This window comes from Nyctibius grandis, chromosome 4, assembly GCF_013368605.1.
Source record: "Nyctibius grandis isolate bNycGra1 chromosome 4, bNycGra1.pri, whole genome shotgun sequence".
NCBI lineage: Eukaryota > Metazoa > Chordata > Aves > Nyctibiiformes > Nyctibiidae > Nyctibius > Nyctibius grandis.
The window spans coordinates 66,399,641-66,418,149 of record NC_090661.1 but is presented as its reverse complement, the minus strand read 5'-3'; the positions used below and the strand labels follow the sequence as shown (position 1 = coordinate 66,418,149).

Genomic DNA, 18,509 nt, shown 5'->3' with positions numbered 1-18,509 from the left:
TGTAATCATGCTAAACTCTTGCTACAGCTAAACTATACCTATAGGACTTCATTTTCTGGGACAACATATTCATATAAAAGAAGAAAAAAACCCAGACAACTAAGGACCAGAGAGGGACAGGAAAGGGCGGAAGCACCCTGAGACAAGGTAAAACAATCTTTCTTTTCTCACATGGAGATGGAGAAATGAATTGGGTGAGATTAAAGGCAAGGCTAGTCTGCAAGCTCTGCAGTGGGAGCATGAGGAGGTAAATTCCCCCTTATGCCCAAACTGAGCTGACCTTATTGCTTAAAAAAACCCACACACAAAAAAATGAATGAGGTGGATTACTTTTGTTGCAGTTACAGGTGAGGGGAGAGTGAGGAGGAAAAGCAAGAAGTGAGACCCTTGGCTTAGCTGAGAAAGGTGTCCTTTGCCTCACAAGAGAGTTGCCTGTTACTGCAGTAATGAAGCAAGAGCTGTAAACACCCAAACACAATGTCACAGGCAGCACAGTTAGGAGCTGTGACTAATGTCGTCACTCTGTGTTTTGCCCTGGAGAAGTGAACAGGGGTGTCACCATGCCTGGCTGGGGAACCCCTCTGTGTCCCCTTGCCTTGGCTAAGGGCAGCAAGCAGCAGGATGTATTAGCCTGCAGATGCTTTGAGTCCCTGAAAAGATACAGACAGGAAAAGGAAACATGCCAGACCTGTTGCCATCAAGAAGTTGATCAAATTAATTTTCAATAGGCTTGAGCAAGCCATTGTGTTACAAACAAACCCTGAGTTAAGTCATGCCAAAAGCCTGCTGGCCATATAAGCTGTCACAGAAACTGATCTGTTGGATCTGCCCTTCCAGAGGCTTGCTCCTGCACTCCGTGGGACCCTTGCCACTGGCTCAAACCAGCAGAGGAATAAGCTGCAAAAGAAAAGTACCAGGAGTGAGACATAGTTGAGGAACGAGTACTAGCCTGGGCGTGGGCACATTCCCTATCACAGGACGGGAGTCCAGGACCCCACTGAAGCCCCCACCAGCTGATCTACATTATTAGTCACAGCTGTTTCCTAAGCAGCATGTTTTTCTCCCCTGCTTCTCTTCATTAATAATGATGGAAAAACTTGTTTTTCCCAGATAGGTTTTGCCATCATTGCTGTCCCACATGGAGAAAGCTCCCAGCAACAGACTGAAAAAAAGGTGAAAATGGATGATGGAATATCCAGTGGAGATGAGCTAGTGGGCAGAGGAGGTGCTCAGCACATCCTGCTCCACAGTTACCCCACAGCTTTCTGTTTGCCTGAGTTACCCAAGGACGATGCTCTGATCCCTTCCTATGTAAGCAAGCCACTCCCCATAACTGATCAGGACTGAGCGTGAGCACCAGCTGGCAAAGTGCAAACAGCTCTGAATTAAGCTGCTGTAATTGTGAATGGCTTTCAGAGCTCAAAACCTGTGAAAGTCCCCAGGTTCACCAGAACATGTGCAACCTTCAGGAGCAAGGGCCAATATGCAGAGCAATGCTTTCTGCCTCCAACATTGCTTCTGCATCAGGACACTCGCTAATTTAGCATGCCATCTGGAGAGTCTTAAAATTGAAAAAGAAGGGGGATCTTGAATGAACCTTGGTACAACCTTCACTTTTAGGAGAAATGAATGCAGAATTTAAATTAAAATAAAGCTTTTCTAAAAACTATGTGACACAGAACTGACGACTGACTCGGTCAAGAAGCAACATGCGATTCATTAAAACCTCAAGCAAAACTAGAAAGACAATTTAAAAAGAAATTATTCTAATTCAAAATAGAAAGAAAAGCAGGATATATGTGTTAAGACAGTCTGATAGACTCACCCACTAAAAAGCCACAGAGACTCACACTGTGCTGAAGGAATTAGATAACATCAGCCGCTCACAGTGTTGTCCCTGGCTTTAAGAGAGTCACAGGGAAAAGAACCAAACCTCTCCAGATGGCATTTCACTGTCTTCAAGGCACTCATTTCTCCTTACACCTCCTTGGCTCGCTCTCCAGCACACCTTCCAGAAGCAAATGCACCAGAGGTCCTATATGGACAAATATCCTCTTCCCTGGCTGCTCCTGGCTCAGTTCTTTAACACAGCTCATTTTCCTCATGGTAGAAAACAGGAGTATGTGACCACGTACCTTAAAAGCTGTGGGGGAAATCTTTGCTTTACTGAGGCACAGGAGAATTTAGCTGTGATTTCAGAAATCAAAATTTCAGTTCGATTTTTTTTCTTGCACTTGCACAGACCGTATTGGTCTAGCAGTTAGCTGGAGATGGTATGTTAGCCGGTGCAAATGGAAGCAATGATGAGAAAAGAGGAAAAAAGCTTTAAAAATATTTCAGCTGAACACTTGTTTTCTGTGGGAACACATTTGGTAGCTTGATGTAGGCCTTCCTTCCTGAATTTTGACCATCAATAAAATGTATATATATTTATATGGTTTGAGCTGCATACAAATCTGTCTTGGCTCCATGGCTCAAGCTTGCAGAGAAGCCCTCCTCCAGCTGTGTGAAATCTTGAAAGGCACTTAATAAATTAGACATATTAATATTCTCTTCCAACATCAGAAGGCAGTAATTAACTCTTTGAAGACTCATCCTAAACACTGCTTTATAACTTTCAGTCCTCAGAGGCGGCTATGTAATCCCATTGTGATTTTAAAGAATATCTTTTCAGATTAATTATTTTTCCCTCTTTGGAAAAAAAGTTCAAAGTCCTGGTTGTGCCTTGGAGTGTGCATTAGTGACGTCAGATGTGCCATGAAGACTTCAGAGCACAAAGCATGATATGCTGCAATACTTTGCAATTACAAATTACAAGTCACCTCGCCACCCTGGGCAGGAGGGATGACTGCTCGTTGAAAACCTTGCAGGCATGCTTGCTTTATGGGCTCATAAATGCAGTGTGGTGGCTGAGCTACCTAACACACACAAAAGAAAACAAAAATCCAGAGTTGATAATAGCATGCTGAGCAGATGCCTTAAGTAGGTCGTTCAACATGCCAGGCCTCTAAATGTTATTTGGGAGTGAGAAAACATTATTTTCCCACTTCAGCATGACTTTCTCTTCCCTGTCATGTGGAACTAACCTTTTGTGCTCAGTACTATTATTAATTTATTAGCCTTTTGAGTGTCTAAATTGTTTTGCAGTCTATGGACTACATCTAAGTGCTTGTTGAGGGACAATGCAGCGCAAACGTATGTGTGTGTGTGTGTGTGCATCCACATACATATATGTGTATTTCAAAGAGCAGACCTGATGAAAGAACAGTTCTATCTACATATTTTTGACAGTGAGAGCAGCCATTTTCTTGAGCACAGAACTGCAAGGAGTGTACTTTTGTTGTAATTAAATGTCAAACCTGACGAGTGATGACTACGCAGAAAAAGTGCTAAGTATATTTCTGTTGAAATCAATTAAAGGAGACAATGGTTTTCTTTCCATTTAGATTACATGACTCCAGCACAAACTGCTGCAGTACAGTGCAGCTCTGTCAGCGCAGTCTCATTGCCTGAAAAACTGCTTTCTGTTCGCCTGATGAAACTGTCCTGGATGGCACTGCTTTTTCTAAGAGATGAACTCACTGTCAAACACTTCTGAGCCCAGCAGGGAATCACGTATACTTTCAGCAGATATGAGGTTTGAAACAATCCCCTGAATAACTTTATGTAACAGGACTTAGATTGTGTCCCTGGTGTTGAAAGCAGCATGATCTATTTTGTACCTAGGAACAATACACAGAATTTCTGCAAAGCAGGCTCTGGCTCAGCACATCTTACTGCAATATTAGAAATAAGACTCGTCCCAAAATAGTTCTTGAGTAAAACTGTAGGAGACATCATAGGTGGAGTTCATCTGAGGTACAATAGGTATTTAAAAGTTAGTGATCAAGGACTGTCTCAAAAGTCAAGGGGATGATTTTCCCCTCCCAGACTGGGCACTGAAGAGGGATGAGATGATTGCCTTCTGGAGGAACCATTCCTCATGGGCTATAAAGGTGACTGGTGACTAGTTTGGACATCATCACCCAGCTTTTAGTGAAACGAATTCCACCCTGCACGTACCACATTGACATGACCTTTCTTTGACTCTCCACCCACTCTCATGTAATGCCCACATGTGCATCCAACCAACATTTCCTTTCCTTCTGCAAAATCCAACGTTTCTGCAGAAGTGCTGTTCCTTCTTGCTTTGAGTCACTGCCCCCATGGCAAAGTCCACGTACCTAACACTGAGCTATACAGCAGGTATCTGTACCGGGGACCTGAGCTCCACAAGTGTTTCCACCTGGGTGACTTCCTACAGCAGGGCCCTGCAGAGGAACCAATTTTCCTAAAAAAAGGTACGTGGGAGAGAAGAAAGTCCATGAAAACACAGCCAGGAGGCTACTCCCTGTATGCATCCCTGGACTACAGAGCTGAACTCCAGCACATTGCCCTGTCAGGAAAAGATCTGTACGTGTTTTTGCTGTACACAACCTTGTCACGGCTAATGGGGGAAGGGGAGTCCCAGGAAGGCAGCTGAAGTGACAGGCTCACAGTTTCAAGAAGGAAAGAATACATTTTGGCACAATGTACGTGGCATTATCTTGTCCCATGGAATCACCGTCAGCAACGCCTGAGCAGAACTGTCATCGCGGGACTGTCGCTGGTGGCACATCGCAGGTAGGCGAGATGGCAAGGGGGGAATGCTGAAGTCAAAGCTAGGAGGACATCTTATCAACAGAGAAGTGATAAGCTAGAAACCCCAAACAGCTTTCAAGTCCCAAAGCCTTTCTTCAGGTCTGAAGCAGAGTTAACAAGCTTCAAGTCAGAGGTAAGCTGACAAGCTGGAACCAAACCTAATTATAATTCAGCTCTTTCAGGCTCCAGCACAGAGAGAGGGGGACTGTAATCCCACTGCATCTGCTTTTTGCCATGGGAATTTTGTGCCATACTTGGTATATTAATGAGCACAAGGAATGCACTAAAAATTAAAACTCCGTTGAAAGAAGCATTTGTAAGATGCTCCAGTGGCTAGAGAGAAACTAGATTCAGAAAAGTAAAATTCAAGTTGTGTTGAACACCTGTTACTGTAGAGGCTGAAACTGTCTTGTAAAATACTGAGGTAGCCTTGGTACATTATCAGGTGAGATGCCCTAGGTACAGCTGCAGAAAAATGTGTTTCAGCAGCTAGAGGATCACAGTTAATGCTCAACCATCTATAAATCATTGTTATGAGATTTCTCTATGCACATGAAATTTATATAACCCTCATCAATCTTAAGAAAACCATCATAAAAATTAAATTTTGCAGACACAACGCGAATTAAAGAATCCCTTAACCTGTTTTCAAGATACGTCCTTATAGCTAATTAATTTTCAGATGGAGTGTTCTTTGAAAGGACTAACGGATAGTAAGCATTGCTGATTGATTGTCAAATGAGTAGGAGGGTTTAAGAAGTGAGCTGTGAATGTAAAATCACTACCAAGCTTTATTAACCTTGCAATATTAAAACTCTAAGCTATGCAAGTGAGAGAAGCAGGTATTAACACAATACTTTTGCTGAGTGCATTTTATTTATTTAACATCGATAAATTTCTCTTAGTTGGTCTGTGCCATGCAGATCCATCAGACTGTCCTCTGACCTATATCTTAGCAGGTGAGAGACCAAATCTCACCTCTGAGGAATCCAGAATCTGGATTCTATCAGACTACAAAATACAACTTTATACATTATGCAATGGGAAAAAAAAAGCCAAAAACCAGCAACTGTGAAGAAAAGGAGGAGAAATGTAATTCATATGTCACCCTGCTAGGACTGCTTCTCCAAGCTGCAAATCTACGGGAAATGTTTATTGAGCTATCATTAACGAACAGCGACAACATTTACTGAAAGGCCAGTTAATCTGCAATGACCTGAAAACATCAAGAGTAAACTGGGGGCTGTTAAACACTGCAAACAGTCTGGAAGAGTGTGCAATCTCTTGGTGAGAGAAAGGGGAAAACAAGAGCTGCCGCCTTACCCGTTTCCTCAAATTGCAGGTGAGCGTGAGATTCCTTGAGAACGAGTTTGCAAAAGCAGTATAAAAGTCCAACACTTTAAGCAAGGCTTCTCGTTTAATAATATGTAAATCGCAGTATGTCAGAGCTCGTACATTGGCACATGCGTGGGCCAGACTGGTTTCCTTCCAGAAGATATCACCAAACACGTCACCTTTACCTGAAAAACAGCAGGACAAATTTGTTAAAAGGCAAAGCTTGTGCAGTGTTCTTCAGCACACAAATGATTTCTTCCAAACTGTGCTATGCTCCAATTATTCTAACATAAGCTCCCAACTATGAAAGCTAATAATGGTAAAAGTTTTAAGAGTATCTGAGGTACCTGAGTATCCTTAGCAGTAGCCCCAGGTTTTTAAGGTATTTATAGATTGCTCTGTGAAGTGTCAGAAATAATAAAAGACAGATTGTAAAGGTCTCCTTGTAGCTGAAGATGCAGGTAATAGATTTTTCAATGGCTCCAGAATGTAATAAGCACTTAACTAATGTTCAGGTGATTGAATATTTCTGAGGGTCTGTTCCTAAGTGACTTAGGAGCCACACTCTCACCAAAATCTCATGACATCTAGGTTCCTACATCACCAAGGCTTTGCAGTGCGGTGCGAGAGCCAGCTTCCAGGGCCCAAGGACCACATTTTACAGGATGTTTAAACAATTTTACTTCAGTGTGAGTGTCAACACTTCTTCTGAAAACCCGCAAAAAACCTTTAACCTCTAAATAACAGGCTCTAAATCTTAAACAGATCCAGAAGTCTAGTTCTAAACCCAAACACATCGACTTAAGAAGAGGCTTACACTTAAGTCGGTATTTAAATATTTGCTAAGAACGAGTTTAACACCTTAGACACCTGCACATATAAATAACTTCAACCAGATGTGAAAATTACACATGAAGGCTATTTCTACATCAGTAGGTAGTGTAGCAGAACAGCTTATGCTGAGGACCTGACCTTCACCCTGCACATTTTGAGGACTTAGGACTAGCTGTAGTCTAGCCCCATGGTCAGAAGAGCTCCAGGGGGTGGAAGTGCATGAGATGTACTTCTCCACATCCCACAGTTTCCTTTCCTCTGCGAGGAATCCACACCCCTAGACAAGCCATGCTAGACACCGAAGCAGGACAAGTGGGGAGGATCAGGACATCAGATGCAAAATCATACTCCTGACCCAATCAAAACACTAGCATGGATGCAGACTGGGAGATGCTTTCAGGTTTGGATCCTATGGTTGCCCTGAGAAGAAGCAGGGGCAGCACCAGAAAGCCCCTTGAAGCACCCAAAAGCTGCCTCTTGCTACCCAGCTGCTCTCCAGCCACGGGCTGAGCGAGGGCCATGGAGTGCGGTTTGTGGCTGACATGTCAAATCCTGAAGCAGAAACCAGTGTACAAAGAGCATTTTTTGTTTCAGACCCCAATGCTATCAAAGCTTTTTATTTTAGCAGTTACTAAAAGGAAACTGAACTCAATCAGTCAGTGGTGGTATTGCTATCGATTTCAGGTACCTCAAGCAGCCCCTTGGTGAAGGTTAGTGATTTTATAGTTTTGGGATAAAAAAGGTAATACATTTTAATATTTCCTCTTTCAAGAACTGTAACATTTCACCCAACTCTATTTTGGGAACACAGACCAGAGTAATAATTTATCCAACCTTATTACCTTTGGTGTCAGAGGTTCTATTTCTCTATTTCCATTTCTTTTTTAGGTATTGTATGCAGTAAAACATAGCCAACATTTCTCATGTAGAGTGAAATAAAATGTGCAAGTCCTTATCTTCATTTCCTTGTTTTAGTTTCGTAACAGAAGTCTGTATGGCAGAATCATCCCTTAGAAAGGTTGTAACTGTATTCTCATTGAATTGCTTTTAAATAATTCTACATATTTTGATGTAATTAAAATTAACTACAATACATAATACAGACAGCATAATTTATAAAACAAGTTGCTTTGAAATGCTCTCCTTATCACAGAGCATTTCCTAGTAACATATCATTTATCTAATGCACTGTTTTGAAATTACCCTTTGCAGTTAATTGTCCTCCTCTATATCCATAGTTCAGAACCTGGTTTACAGACATACTCCGCACAGTTATATAATTCACAGAAAATAGACCATTTCTGAAATGCACAAAATTGCTTAATGGATTTGCTTTCTAAGGTGGACACAGGACAGAAGTGAGTCCTGCCTTCAGTGGCTGCAGAGTGCAGTTAAAAAGACAGAATTCAATAATAGGGACTGTTACAATTTTCCCACTGAAATATGAGCAAAATACTTTTTTTCTTTCTAAATTTAAGGTAACACATAGCTAATTTAAACCAAGAGGCTGACATCAGTGGATGCCCACTCCAAAACTCTGCACCATGTTGTGTTACAGAAAGTATACCCAAATCAGAGATAAATTAAATCATCATTCACAAACTTGAGAAGATCTCCTCATTGTCTTCAGTTCAGTGAGGCAGTGAGCTGCACTGGGTTCCTCAGAAAGGGCAGGACATGATAAACTGAACCTATTCACTCCTCCATGAGCCATCAGTCACTGGATTTGAACGGGGAAGCTATAAGCTCCTCTTACATTGTGGTTTATTCTCTTCAGAAATTACAAAATCTTGGAAGTGTTTAAGGTTTCTTGAACTTGACATTTTCCTCACACACAAGTCTCGTTTGCCTGTTACAAATGTGCTAAGGAATGTACTGAACGAAAAAAAAAACCAACCAGATTCTCCAAAACAATGTGTCTTTTCTCATAAATACCAAGATTAATGTACTATACTCCATCCCTATTAACTGTAGTTCACTGAGTAGAGAACAGTAATTACTCAAGTTTAATTTTACATGGTGCAACTAAATGAAAAAAACCTTTCAGAGTTGCAACAGAAAATTTAACTGGTATGTCTGAAACACCAGCGACGCAGAGGCACGTGTACGTTGTACACTTGCACGACACGTGCACACCTCCAGGGAAAGCCTGGGGCTGGGCTGGCGATACAGAGGCAGTTGGGGCTGATGCAGCCTGCAGACTTTTCAAAGCCTCTCTCCACAGATTTATCGAGGCCCCAGAATGTTACCTCTGAAAAATTTGCTCTGCCCTGAGTCTTCAGCAGTCTTAACATCTCTCCTGAATGGAGGCAAAGCTCTGGGAATGCCTCCTGCCCCTGCTCTCACAGTGCCCAAAGCATCGCTGAAAAAAGGAATCCCATAAAATTAAAGTGGGAATGGCTTGCATACATATTGCACTTGCTATGAGGAAAGGGAAGAGGAGTGTCAGGATTTGGGTACTGCTGGATTAAAGCTGGCAGGAACGTGGGTGTAAGGATCTAGGGACTGAAAGAACCATGGAAGCCAAGAGGACGTGTGCAGGGTCATTTTTGCTGAAATAGCTACACCAGTATCATCCTAAACAGGGATAAAAATTTGCTGATGTATTATGTATATATGCCTGTACATAAAACATACATATATATATACTTAGAGACAATCATATGGTATGTAACTATATAATAGATAATGATATTTCTATACACTATTCTATCTTTTATATTATAACTCTTCCACACAGAAGTGGGGGGGGCAGATGTTCTCTGCAGCCTTGAGCTGTGGACTGACTTGCCAATTTGTGACACAGTAGCTCAGGCCTGGACCTTTCAGACAGAAAAAATGTTAAGAGCCTTATGAAACTCCTCAGGAGCTTGCAAAGGGAATGAAAAAGTCCTTGAACTCGGAGAGGAAAGACTTGTTAAACAGCATCTCGGAACACATGTAAAGGCAAAATTTATCCTTCTCCAGACGGGGACAGAAACTGAGCTAAGAAATATCCTAGGAGACATGAGAACTTGATGGGGCCTTTGGGAGGAAGTTTGGGCAAGCAGTGAAAGAATAAATTCTTGGTGGAAAACAGCAGTGAGGAAAAACACGTAAAAGGGACCAAGACTACTTCTTAAGGTGATAAGGTGTTTTTCTGTGCAGTGCAGTCTTAGGTAATAGGCCAGCTACCCTTCCCCTTATTTTAAAACATCTCCAAAGTCTTATGAGTCATGCTAGCAAAAGCCAGATGTGATGAATAATGTAGGCTTTCCACCATGATACGTTCAAATCTTCTGTTGCTTATGAAAAGCAAAGGCTGATTTTGTTGCAGAATCAGTAAACCTGTATCATACAGAGAAAAGGTTCATCTAATCAGCTCAGGTACCAATAGCCATGAAGTGATGGCAGCATGCACAGAAGTGTAGGCCAGTGACCAAATATAAAGTCCCTGCAGCCATAATTACATATACTGGTACGTATATTCATACAAATACATCTGCCTCAGTCTATACATCTGCAGTGAAACCTCTGGCTGCAGGAGAGACGTATCTCAAACTGATGTAGAAATCCAATGAGCAAGGAGAGAATCAGCTCCTGTTACCCAAAGCAGCACAGAGTTCAGTGAGTAGGTAAGCCCTGCAGCTCCTTGCCATGGGACATGGGGGCTGGTTGCATAGGTTTACAAAATCATGGGATGTATTCATGTAATAAAATCCATCTGTGGCTACTAAACACAAAAGATTTTCCTCTAAGTGAGGAAGACCTTGAAACACAATTCAATGGAGGTTTGGAGAATATTCTGGGGAAGGATCACTGTTTGCTTACTTCACCTTCCTACTTTATCCTGCACATCTGCTATTGGCCATTTCTGGAGACAGGCTACTGGGCTGGCTGGATTTCTGGACTTCGTTGATACAGCTGCTTATGTCTGAAGAAGGGATCTGGAGAAGATGGGGGTGATGTAGTGGTGCAAATTCATCAGCTGCCTCCTGCCATATGGGACATCATTGCTTCCTGTAAGTACAGCCTACAATGTGCAGAGATGACTACTAGACTGTGAGAGAGATCTCCTTGCCTCTGTGAATGTTTTAGCCAAAACTTCAGCCTTTTCTGGGCCATCCAGGAGGGCCAGAACTCCCCTGTAAATCAGATCAGAGCTGAGTGCTGACCAGTCAGAAATCCAGCTCTACAGGACTGCATATTAACATGTGAAAGGGCAGAATGATGGAAGAAAACAGCATTTCTAGCATTTGAAAGATTGTCAAAATAGTCAGCAAAGAAACAAGAACAAGAGACTGTTCCAAAGATCCACGTCCATGCTGGCAAAGGTACTTTGAGTTATTTAACACAGTGCAACATTCCCCATCTGCACCTAAAAACACAGAAGAAATTTACCTTCCTTCCAGCATTCATGACTGCTGCAGGAAGAGTAAAAGGTCTATATAGATATTCTCCCCTCATCTCTTTCATTTTTAGTGCGAGTCTCCTAGTACTTCATATTTTTTCTAGAAGCCCCAGCTCCTGGAGACAGGATATCTCCATTTTGATTTTATACAGAAATAAGTTTCTATCCTTCCTTGACTGAAGAAATAAACCATCTTCAAAACCCATAAGGCAAATCAGATTGCCTCAAACTGTTCATCTGATTTAAAAGAAATATATCACGTGATTTTAAAATAAACTTCCTCTTCTTGCGCTGCCAAGACTTTTGAGTTCCTGAGTTTGGCAGTGAAGTGTGCAGGTCTAATTCAAAAACATTTCAACTCAGTGAAAGAAATCTTTCTGACATTGGAGGCTGCAAATCACATCTATAACACACAGCTGGCACTAAATTAAGATTGATGCTTCTTATTATAGTTAAATATCATGCAGATAGAGATGAAAATATTTTAAATTTACAAAATAATGTGAAAAATTGAATGTTCCCTTCAACTCTGTCAGTAAGAGCTAATAACACTTTTGAACAAGCATCAGTGGGACTAAATCTTACATGGTACTACATATGCCAACCCAGACTTGCAAGATACAACTTATTCCAACAAATGTTTAAGAAGAACTGCACGGTGCTGAGCTGCACGTCGCATTGGTTCTCAGATCACTAATCCTTCAAGTATTTTGCAAAATACTTTGAGATTCATCACTTAAAAAACAACCTGCATCACCTTAATTATTGCAGACCTGCTAGCTGAAAAAAAACACCTTTCCTTTATGAATCATATTCCTCTTAGTTAATTTAGAGCTTTTAACTCATCGGAACAAAAGGGACTTTTCCTATAGATGAAATAGGACACAGCCTGTTCTGTAAATTGCTACCAGGTGCACATTACTAACTGGGGGAAACTCTCACAATTACTCTGCCTTTGTTTACTTCACATGAAAAACAACAACAAAAAAATCAGTATAAAATATCAAGAGCTGATTTGACATAGGGGCAAATTCTGCCACCTTCATTCCACTTGAGGAGAAATCCAAGCTTCAACTAAACTAATTAAAATCACAGAATTAGCTACTAATACTATGAGAAGGGATTGGACTGACAGTTTTTCATGTCATGCAGTGCATCACACGTGGTCAGTCTTGTCCTGCACAAAGCACGTGGCCAGCTGTGTAACACCAAGGAAATTCAAAGTGTTAACGCATGGATCCCAAATACCATATTACTAAGGCCCATGGATGAGAGCTATGGAGCACTTGGGTCTCCTGCTCACCTAAACAGGAGCTGATACTTGGTCAGCCTCTAAAGAACTTTCCTCTGTGTGATTTGGTAGGAGACTCAATCTTTTGACCTCCAAACACATGTAAGATTAAGAGTCCCGGTTTTCAGATGTCATACCAAATTCAAGAAGACATGCCACTTGCACTCTTGCTTTCCTTAACTCCTCTGATACTGCATAATATCCTCTTCCCAGACCAAACTTTCAGAAATAATTCATGAAGCAGACCTTTAATAAGTGAAACTCTGGCTTGCCTAAAACCAATAAACCCAATAAACAACAGGATGCACTGGGACTATACACAGAACATGCTGAGAATTAACATGCAACACATAAAGGCAAATAACAACCTAATTGACTACATATAGGATCAGGACCCTAAGTGTGGCTGAAACGTGAGCTATTAAATATATATTCATCCTGGCTTGACTATCAAAATTGAATTCATTCAACAGCAGCCCCCACTAGGATTTCACTGCTCAATATATTTTTATCACTATGCAGTTTGAGCAATATTTTTTATCAGCTCCTACAATCAACGTTTGAACATGGTGGGTCATTATTTCTCTGGTAGCAAACTGACTTCTGTAAACTTGTTAATCAATCTGCTTGGTTTAAGTTCCTGTACAACTTATGCAGTCAGCTGTGCAAATAGCAGGAGCTGGAAAGCAGCTTCCAGAGACACTCGGTTGGCATTGCCACTTACACAAAATTCCTTGCCAGGCACAAATTCAGGTTAATTGTGGCAGGGTGAATTGTTAGGCACCCTCTGCTGCAGATGCCTCATTTCATTAGCCTGGGGGACCTCAAACCCCCAGTCCTTCCTGAGACTTCTCCACTGATAACATCTCCCCATGCACAGCAGTGGCAGTTAAATTGTTTACTCCTGCCTGAGACGGTGGAAAATTACTGATGTGCCTTCTCAGGGTCACCTCGCTTGCTAGGAAAGTTTTGATAATTAGAGACAAGACTGTTTGCCCTTCTCCATTATCCTGACAACTGCAGATGAGTTATGTTAAAATGACAGGATCTTGTTTTCTCCAGCAAAGCAGCACCCCATCACACCAGCTCTGCATGGGGTGCGCTCCCTGCTACAGCACCAGTCAGTACCTGCAAAAGGTGGGAGACTGTCCTCGAGAAATGGAGATAACTAATGAGGGGAACATAATGGGGCACCTGGGTGTCTTCATTAATTAGTCCTATAAACTACAGGTCTATGATTGGATCCATTCTCTTACTGTACTGATTTCTGTAATGCTGATTACTGCAGCAGCTGGTCATTTAATTACGCACAAATGAGAACAAAACCAAACCAGAGGAGAACAAAACATCATGGTGCTGCAAGTTGCCCTGTCAATCACCAGGTTTCACCTGCTTTTGAGCACAAGAAATGCCAAAGCTGGGGCTGTTGAATGAGGAAAACTGCTGCTGAACAAAAGGATGGTTGTCTCCACAGGGGAGTCTACAGAAAGCACCTGGATGGGATGCCAAGCCTCCTGAGGACACCATTTCGGCAGGCAAGAAGGCTGAATGTGACGACTCACCATGGCTGCGAGGGAAGGGTGTGTGATAAGGGAAGATGAAGAAGGGGAAAAGCAGCAACGTCATGGAGTGATTCATGCTGGGACCCGAGAGAGGACAAAGCCAAGCCCTTCAGATAGAAGTACAAATGTAAGAGATGGAGGATGCATGTTCTTAACCCATTTTGGTGTCCCTACTCGATTCTCTTTTCTAGGATATTCCACTTTTAAGAATACACAAAAAGTTCCATCTGTGGGTGAGCATGGTAAAAAAAAAAAAAAGTCACACACCTTCTCTCTCTTTCTCTTTAAGCAAGGCAAATAACACTACCATATTAAATAACACTACACTGTTAAAACAGTAACTGCAAAGTACCAGTCCCAAAGCAAACTTAGGAAATGGATGGCTCTGCAAGGAGCAGAGACTGGCAGACAGCATGGCCTGCCACGCTTCTGCTCCCATAAGGAAATTAATGAGGACAAGTTTCCAAAGGATACTTATTGCATTTCCACTCTAGGTTACTGCGGGGGGATGGAGAAGATGGACAGATTGGTAGTACAATCTGATAAATTGACTTTCCTTAGGAAACCCCAGTGTGACAGCAGATGCTTGGAGTATTCAAAGAAGGCTACAGAGGTTTTCACGTTACGTAGAGGTTTTTAAACCTGGTCTCCCCCTTAGGCAGATTCACTTTCCTTGTGCTTGAACTTCTCAAGGCAGAAGACATCAATAAAAATTATGTTCTTCACTGTCTGATCTGCAGCTGCTATTTCAGGTGCCACAGCTGCCACTATAAGTATCTTTGCAACTACATCTGGGAGAGATTTTCTTCCACAAGTGAATTTTTAGGATACAACAACTCATAATTACTCAGTTCACTATTCTGTTAAATAATCTGTCAGAGCATGAAAAAACTCTTCAGTGTGCTCTGTGACTAGAGGAAGCAGTTTATCTTGCTTTAAGTTACATTTACATATTCTGCCAATCCCTGTAGTACACAAACACAGCTCTGAGTCATGGGATCGCCTGTCAGCAGCCATGGCAGAATCGAAGGCACTTTCGATAATTAAAGGTAATTCACTTTAATTAGATATGGTTAAAGGTCTCTCCAGCCAAATGGAGAATAACATAGATATTAGATTTACCATATCTACAAGGCAGAAAAAAGAAGTTCTTACTGTCATTTCAAACACACAATATTCATTAATAAATGCAATAAAGTTTTGCATGTAATCCATTTAGTGATGGCTTCTAGTTCAGTAAATTACATATTTATTGTTTTCATTGTAATACTCCGAAAACTATTTATTTGTTTAAATGCTGCTACTTACTCTTAAAGCTTTTGTTTTTTAAATAGCTGTAAGCAAATATATCGTCACCGAGATTAATAATAATAATGAAATGGTCCAGTGAGCTTAAATACAAGGAATATTTTACTATGGAAATTGCAGATTTAGGAGCTTTCGCCATAATGGCTTCACATCGGAACATGGAAACAGATTAATTCTTACATTAAATCTCTCTTTTTAAAAACCTTAGTATATACTAGAACACAGAAAGCTGCAGCAGGTATTTCACAAGAGCAGGGATGAGCACTTTCCTGAGTTCACACCCTCCGGCTGGGAGGACCCAGGTTATGCCCCCAGGGAGCTGTCCCCATGCAGTCCCACCCACACACCTGCACACCGCCCAGTCCCACCCCATGCAGGACACACGTACACGGGTTTGTACAGAAACATGCCAGGAGTCTCCTTTGGCTACATGCTTGTCCTCTTTTCTCCTCTCCCCTCCTTGCTACCAGCTGGGAAGGAGCTGAAACCTTGATTCACAACCAGTATTGACTCCCCATGTCAATCTTAAAACAGGTAAGACAGGTTCTGGATGGTTTTCATGCAGAGCCACCAGTTCTTCCTCTACATTGTTCTGCCTCTGAGGATGATTCCTGCCTCAACACTGGTGCTGACCACTCAGTCCCACCATCTGCTACACCTTTCCCAATCCCATACAAGCTAGTGAGGAGTCTGCATTAGGCTCTTGCCCACCCACTGCTGGCAAACCAGACACCACAGCAGGGTCACGAGGTGATTAACCTGGAGCTCCCCCATTGCTCAGACTTCTCACAACTGTGGCTGGTTAGATGATGCATCCCTATCTCTTTGCATAGTCAGATCAGACTATTTATTTTCTGTAAAGCCAGTTCACTGCAAGTGACAGTTTTGCTTCCTTGTACACACTGTTTGCAGGTGTTATTCTGGGCTAGAATACAGACAAATGAAAATCCCAGTGTGAAGGTTCATGTGGAATCTTCCTGAGAGACTAATATAAAACAATGTGGATTTCCTCCACCAGGCTACTAAGAGATGTCAAGCACACAGATGCCATTCTCTTCTGCTCAGAGACACTTTAACTGTGACCAGTGAGCCATACTGAGTAGAAAGAGTATTCCCAATGGCATAAAAGTTGAAGGGTTTGCTTCTAGAGTAGTACCTCTGGAGAGACAACATCTACATCTTATGACAACCACCAGCCTCCTGTAGTCCCAGCTGATGTTAGGCAAGACTAGTTAATATTCAAAGCTAAACAGAAGAAAAATACATCCAAACCACTAGCATTTCAATAGAGATCACAGTACCTAAAATAGCCACGACCTCGTCGTCCTGGATAACTTCTAGGGATCCTGAGACCACAAAGCAAAGAGCATCAACGCTTTCACCAGCATGATAGATGAGGTCCCCCGGGGCACAATGGATCGTCTGAAACTCCACAGCCAGGGCTCGCAGGCAGCCGTCACTGGCCAGCCGGAAGGCAGGGTGCTCGTTAAAAACTTTCCGGTTTAGGTGCACACAAATATCTGCTCTCATGTCCTTTGGGCAAATTGAGAGAACCTGAATAAAAGAAAGATGAAAAACAATCAGCTGGGAATATGACACCGCGACAGCGCACACTTTACGAAATAACTGAATGGGTGGATCTTAAGATTCGCCCGGGTGGATCTTAAGATCCATCCATTCAATTATTTCATAAAGCTTCTGGTGGGAGTTTTATCTTGAACTGGGGTAGTCTTTTTCTATCCATCTACAGCTTTCACTGCAGATGAAAGGGTGATGTGGAAGAAGGTACTATTCTGTTACACTGTTCTCATTCCTAACAGTTTTCACACTTGTTCTCCAGAATTGCAGATGGCGCTACTATGTCCTGTTCGTGGATATCCCTCCAGACTTGGTGCCCAGATTATCTGCCCACTGCTACGCTCCACCCCCGCAGGAGCACAGAACGGATGCTCAGAGCTGAAGGAGCTTGAAGACATGCAAAGACCAACCATTCACAATAGAAAACACCACATTTTGCTCACATCCAGAAAACCTAGTCTTCAAAAGTCTTCATGCAGATGACCACTTACCGACACGTATCCAAACACACCTAGGGTTTAGTTTCAGTGCTGTACACATATATAATAAGTAACCTGCCCTGGAGGGCTTACAGACTAGAAAATCCAAAGAGCTTGAGATTAGAGCAAAAAGAAATGTAAAGTAAAGGTGAGTGAAAAACTGTCCTGTGAACATGAAGATGTCTTCATAGCAGATCAATTAAATAAGACCTTCAATTAATTTCTTACCTTAAGTAGCTTTCCCTATTGAAACAGTAACACAAATACAGCTGAAGAAAGAAAGTGAAAACCTGTAGGTCTTGTTAGGTTTGTAAACTGTGTGTTTAATATTTGTACATCCTCCTAAACACACTGATGTCCTTATAATGCTAAAATGCATGGTAGCTAATTGCACTGAGAAACATATAAAAACTTTTAAAGTTTTCCTAGGATAAATAATAGAAAAGAGTATGAGATTAAGAGCACTCTGGAAGTCTCATATAAAGAAGACTGCAGATCAATAGTACTGATTAATTTCTCATTGTGTGGAATTAATCTGGCAGCTTGCTCTACAGACAGAGTGAGAGACAGGGACATTGGGACAATGTGTTGACTACTATTGAATATTAGCAAACAGAGGGAGACTCTGGTAACCCTGTCTAAGCTTTGAGGCAAATGGTCATGTTAATATTGAAATAAAGCCACAATTTTCATTTCTGTTTAATGCAGAAGAGGTATAAAACATATTATTGTAAAATACTACTAAAGGTCCTAAAGCATAGAATGTGAAAATAGTAAACAATTTCTAGTTTAATAATAACTTTTAGTCTCTTTCTTATTTCAATAGATCATTTGCGGTCAAAGATATAATGAATGCAAAAAGGTGAAGTAGAAGTTACGCTCCTATCCTCTGTACTATGACAGTCTGAGGCTTGAAGGGGCTACTGCAACCGCCTGTACTAACCTCTTGCACTCATAATTTCCATATCAATCGCAGAATACCTGGTAAAATCATAGCCTAGAAGGCCTTGATTTCATGTTTTCAAATTATATAGGGTAGTTGTTCCAATGAA

At 41.6% G+C, this 18,509-nt stretch overlaps 1 protein-coding gene across 1 annotated transcript in view; it reads right to left on the bottom strand.

Moving 5' to 3' along the window:
- The window catches only part of KCNH5 (potassium voltage-gated channel subfamily H member 5), a 157,920-nt gene that overhangs the window by 26,432 nt on the left and 112,979 nt on the right, over positions 1–18,509 (bottom strand). Inside the window, exons 9-10 of the mRNA XM_068399126.1 lie at positions 16,702–16,954; positions 6,004–6,200 (exon numbers count right to left, since the gene is read on the bottom strand). Of these exons, the coding sequence (XP_068255227.1) occupies positions 6,004–6,200; positions 16,702–16,954 (450 nt within the window). The remainder of the gene's footprint in view (positions 1–6,003; positions 6,201–16,701; positions 16,955–18,509) is intronic.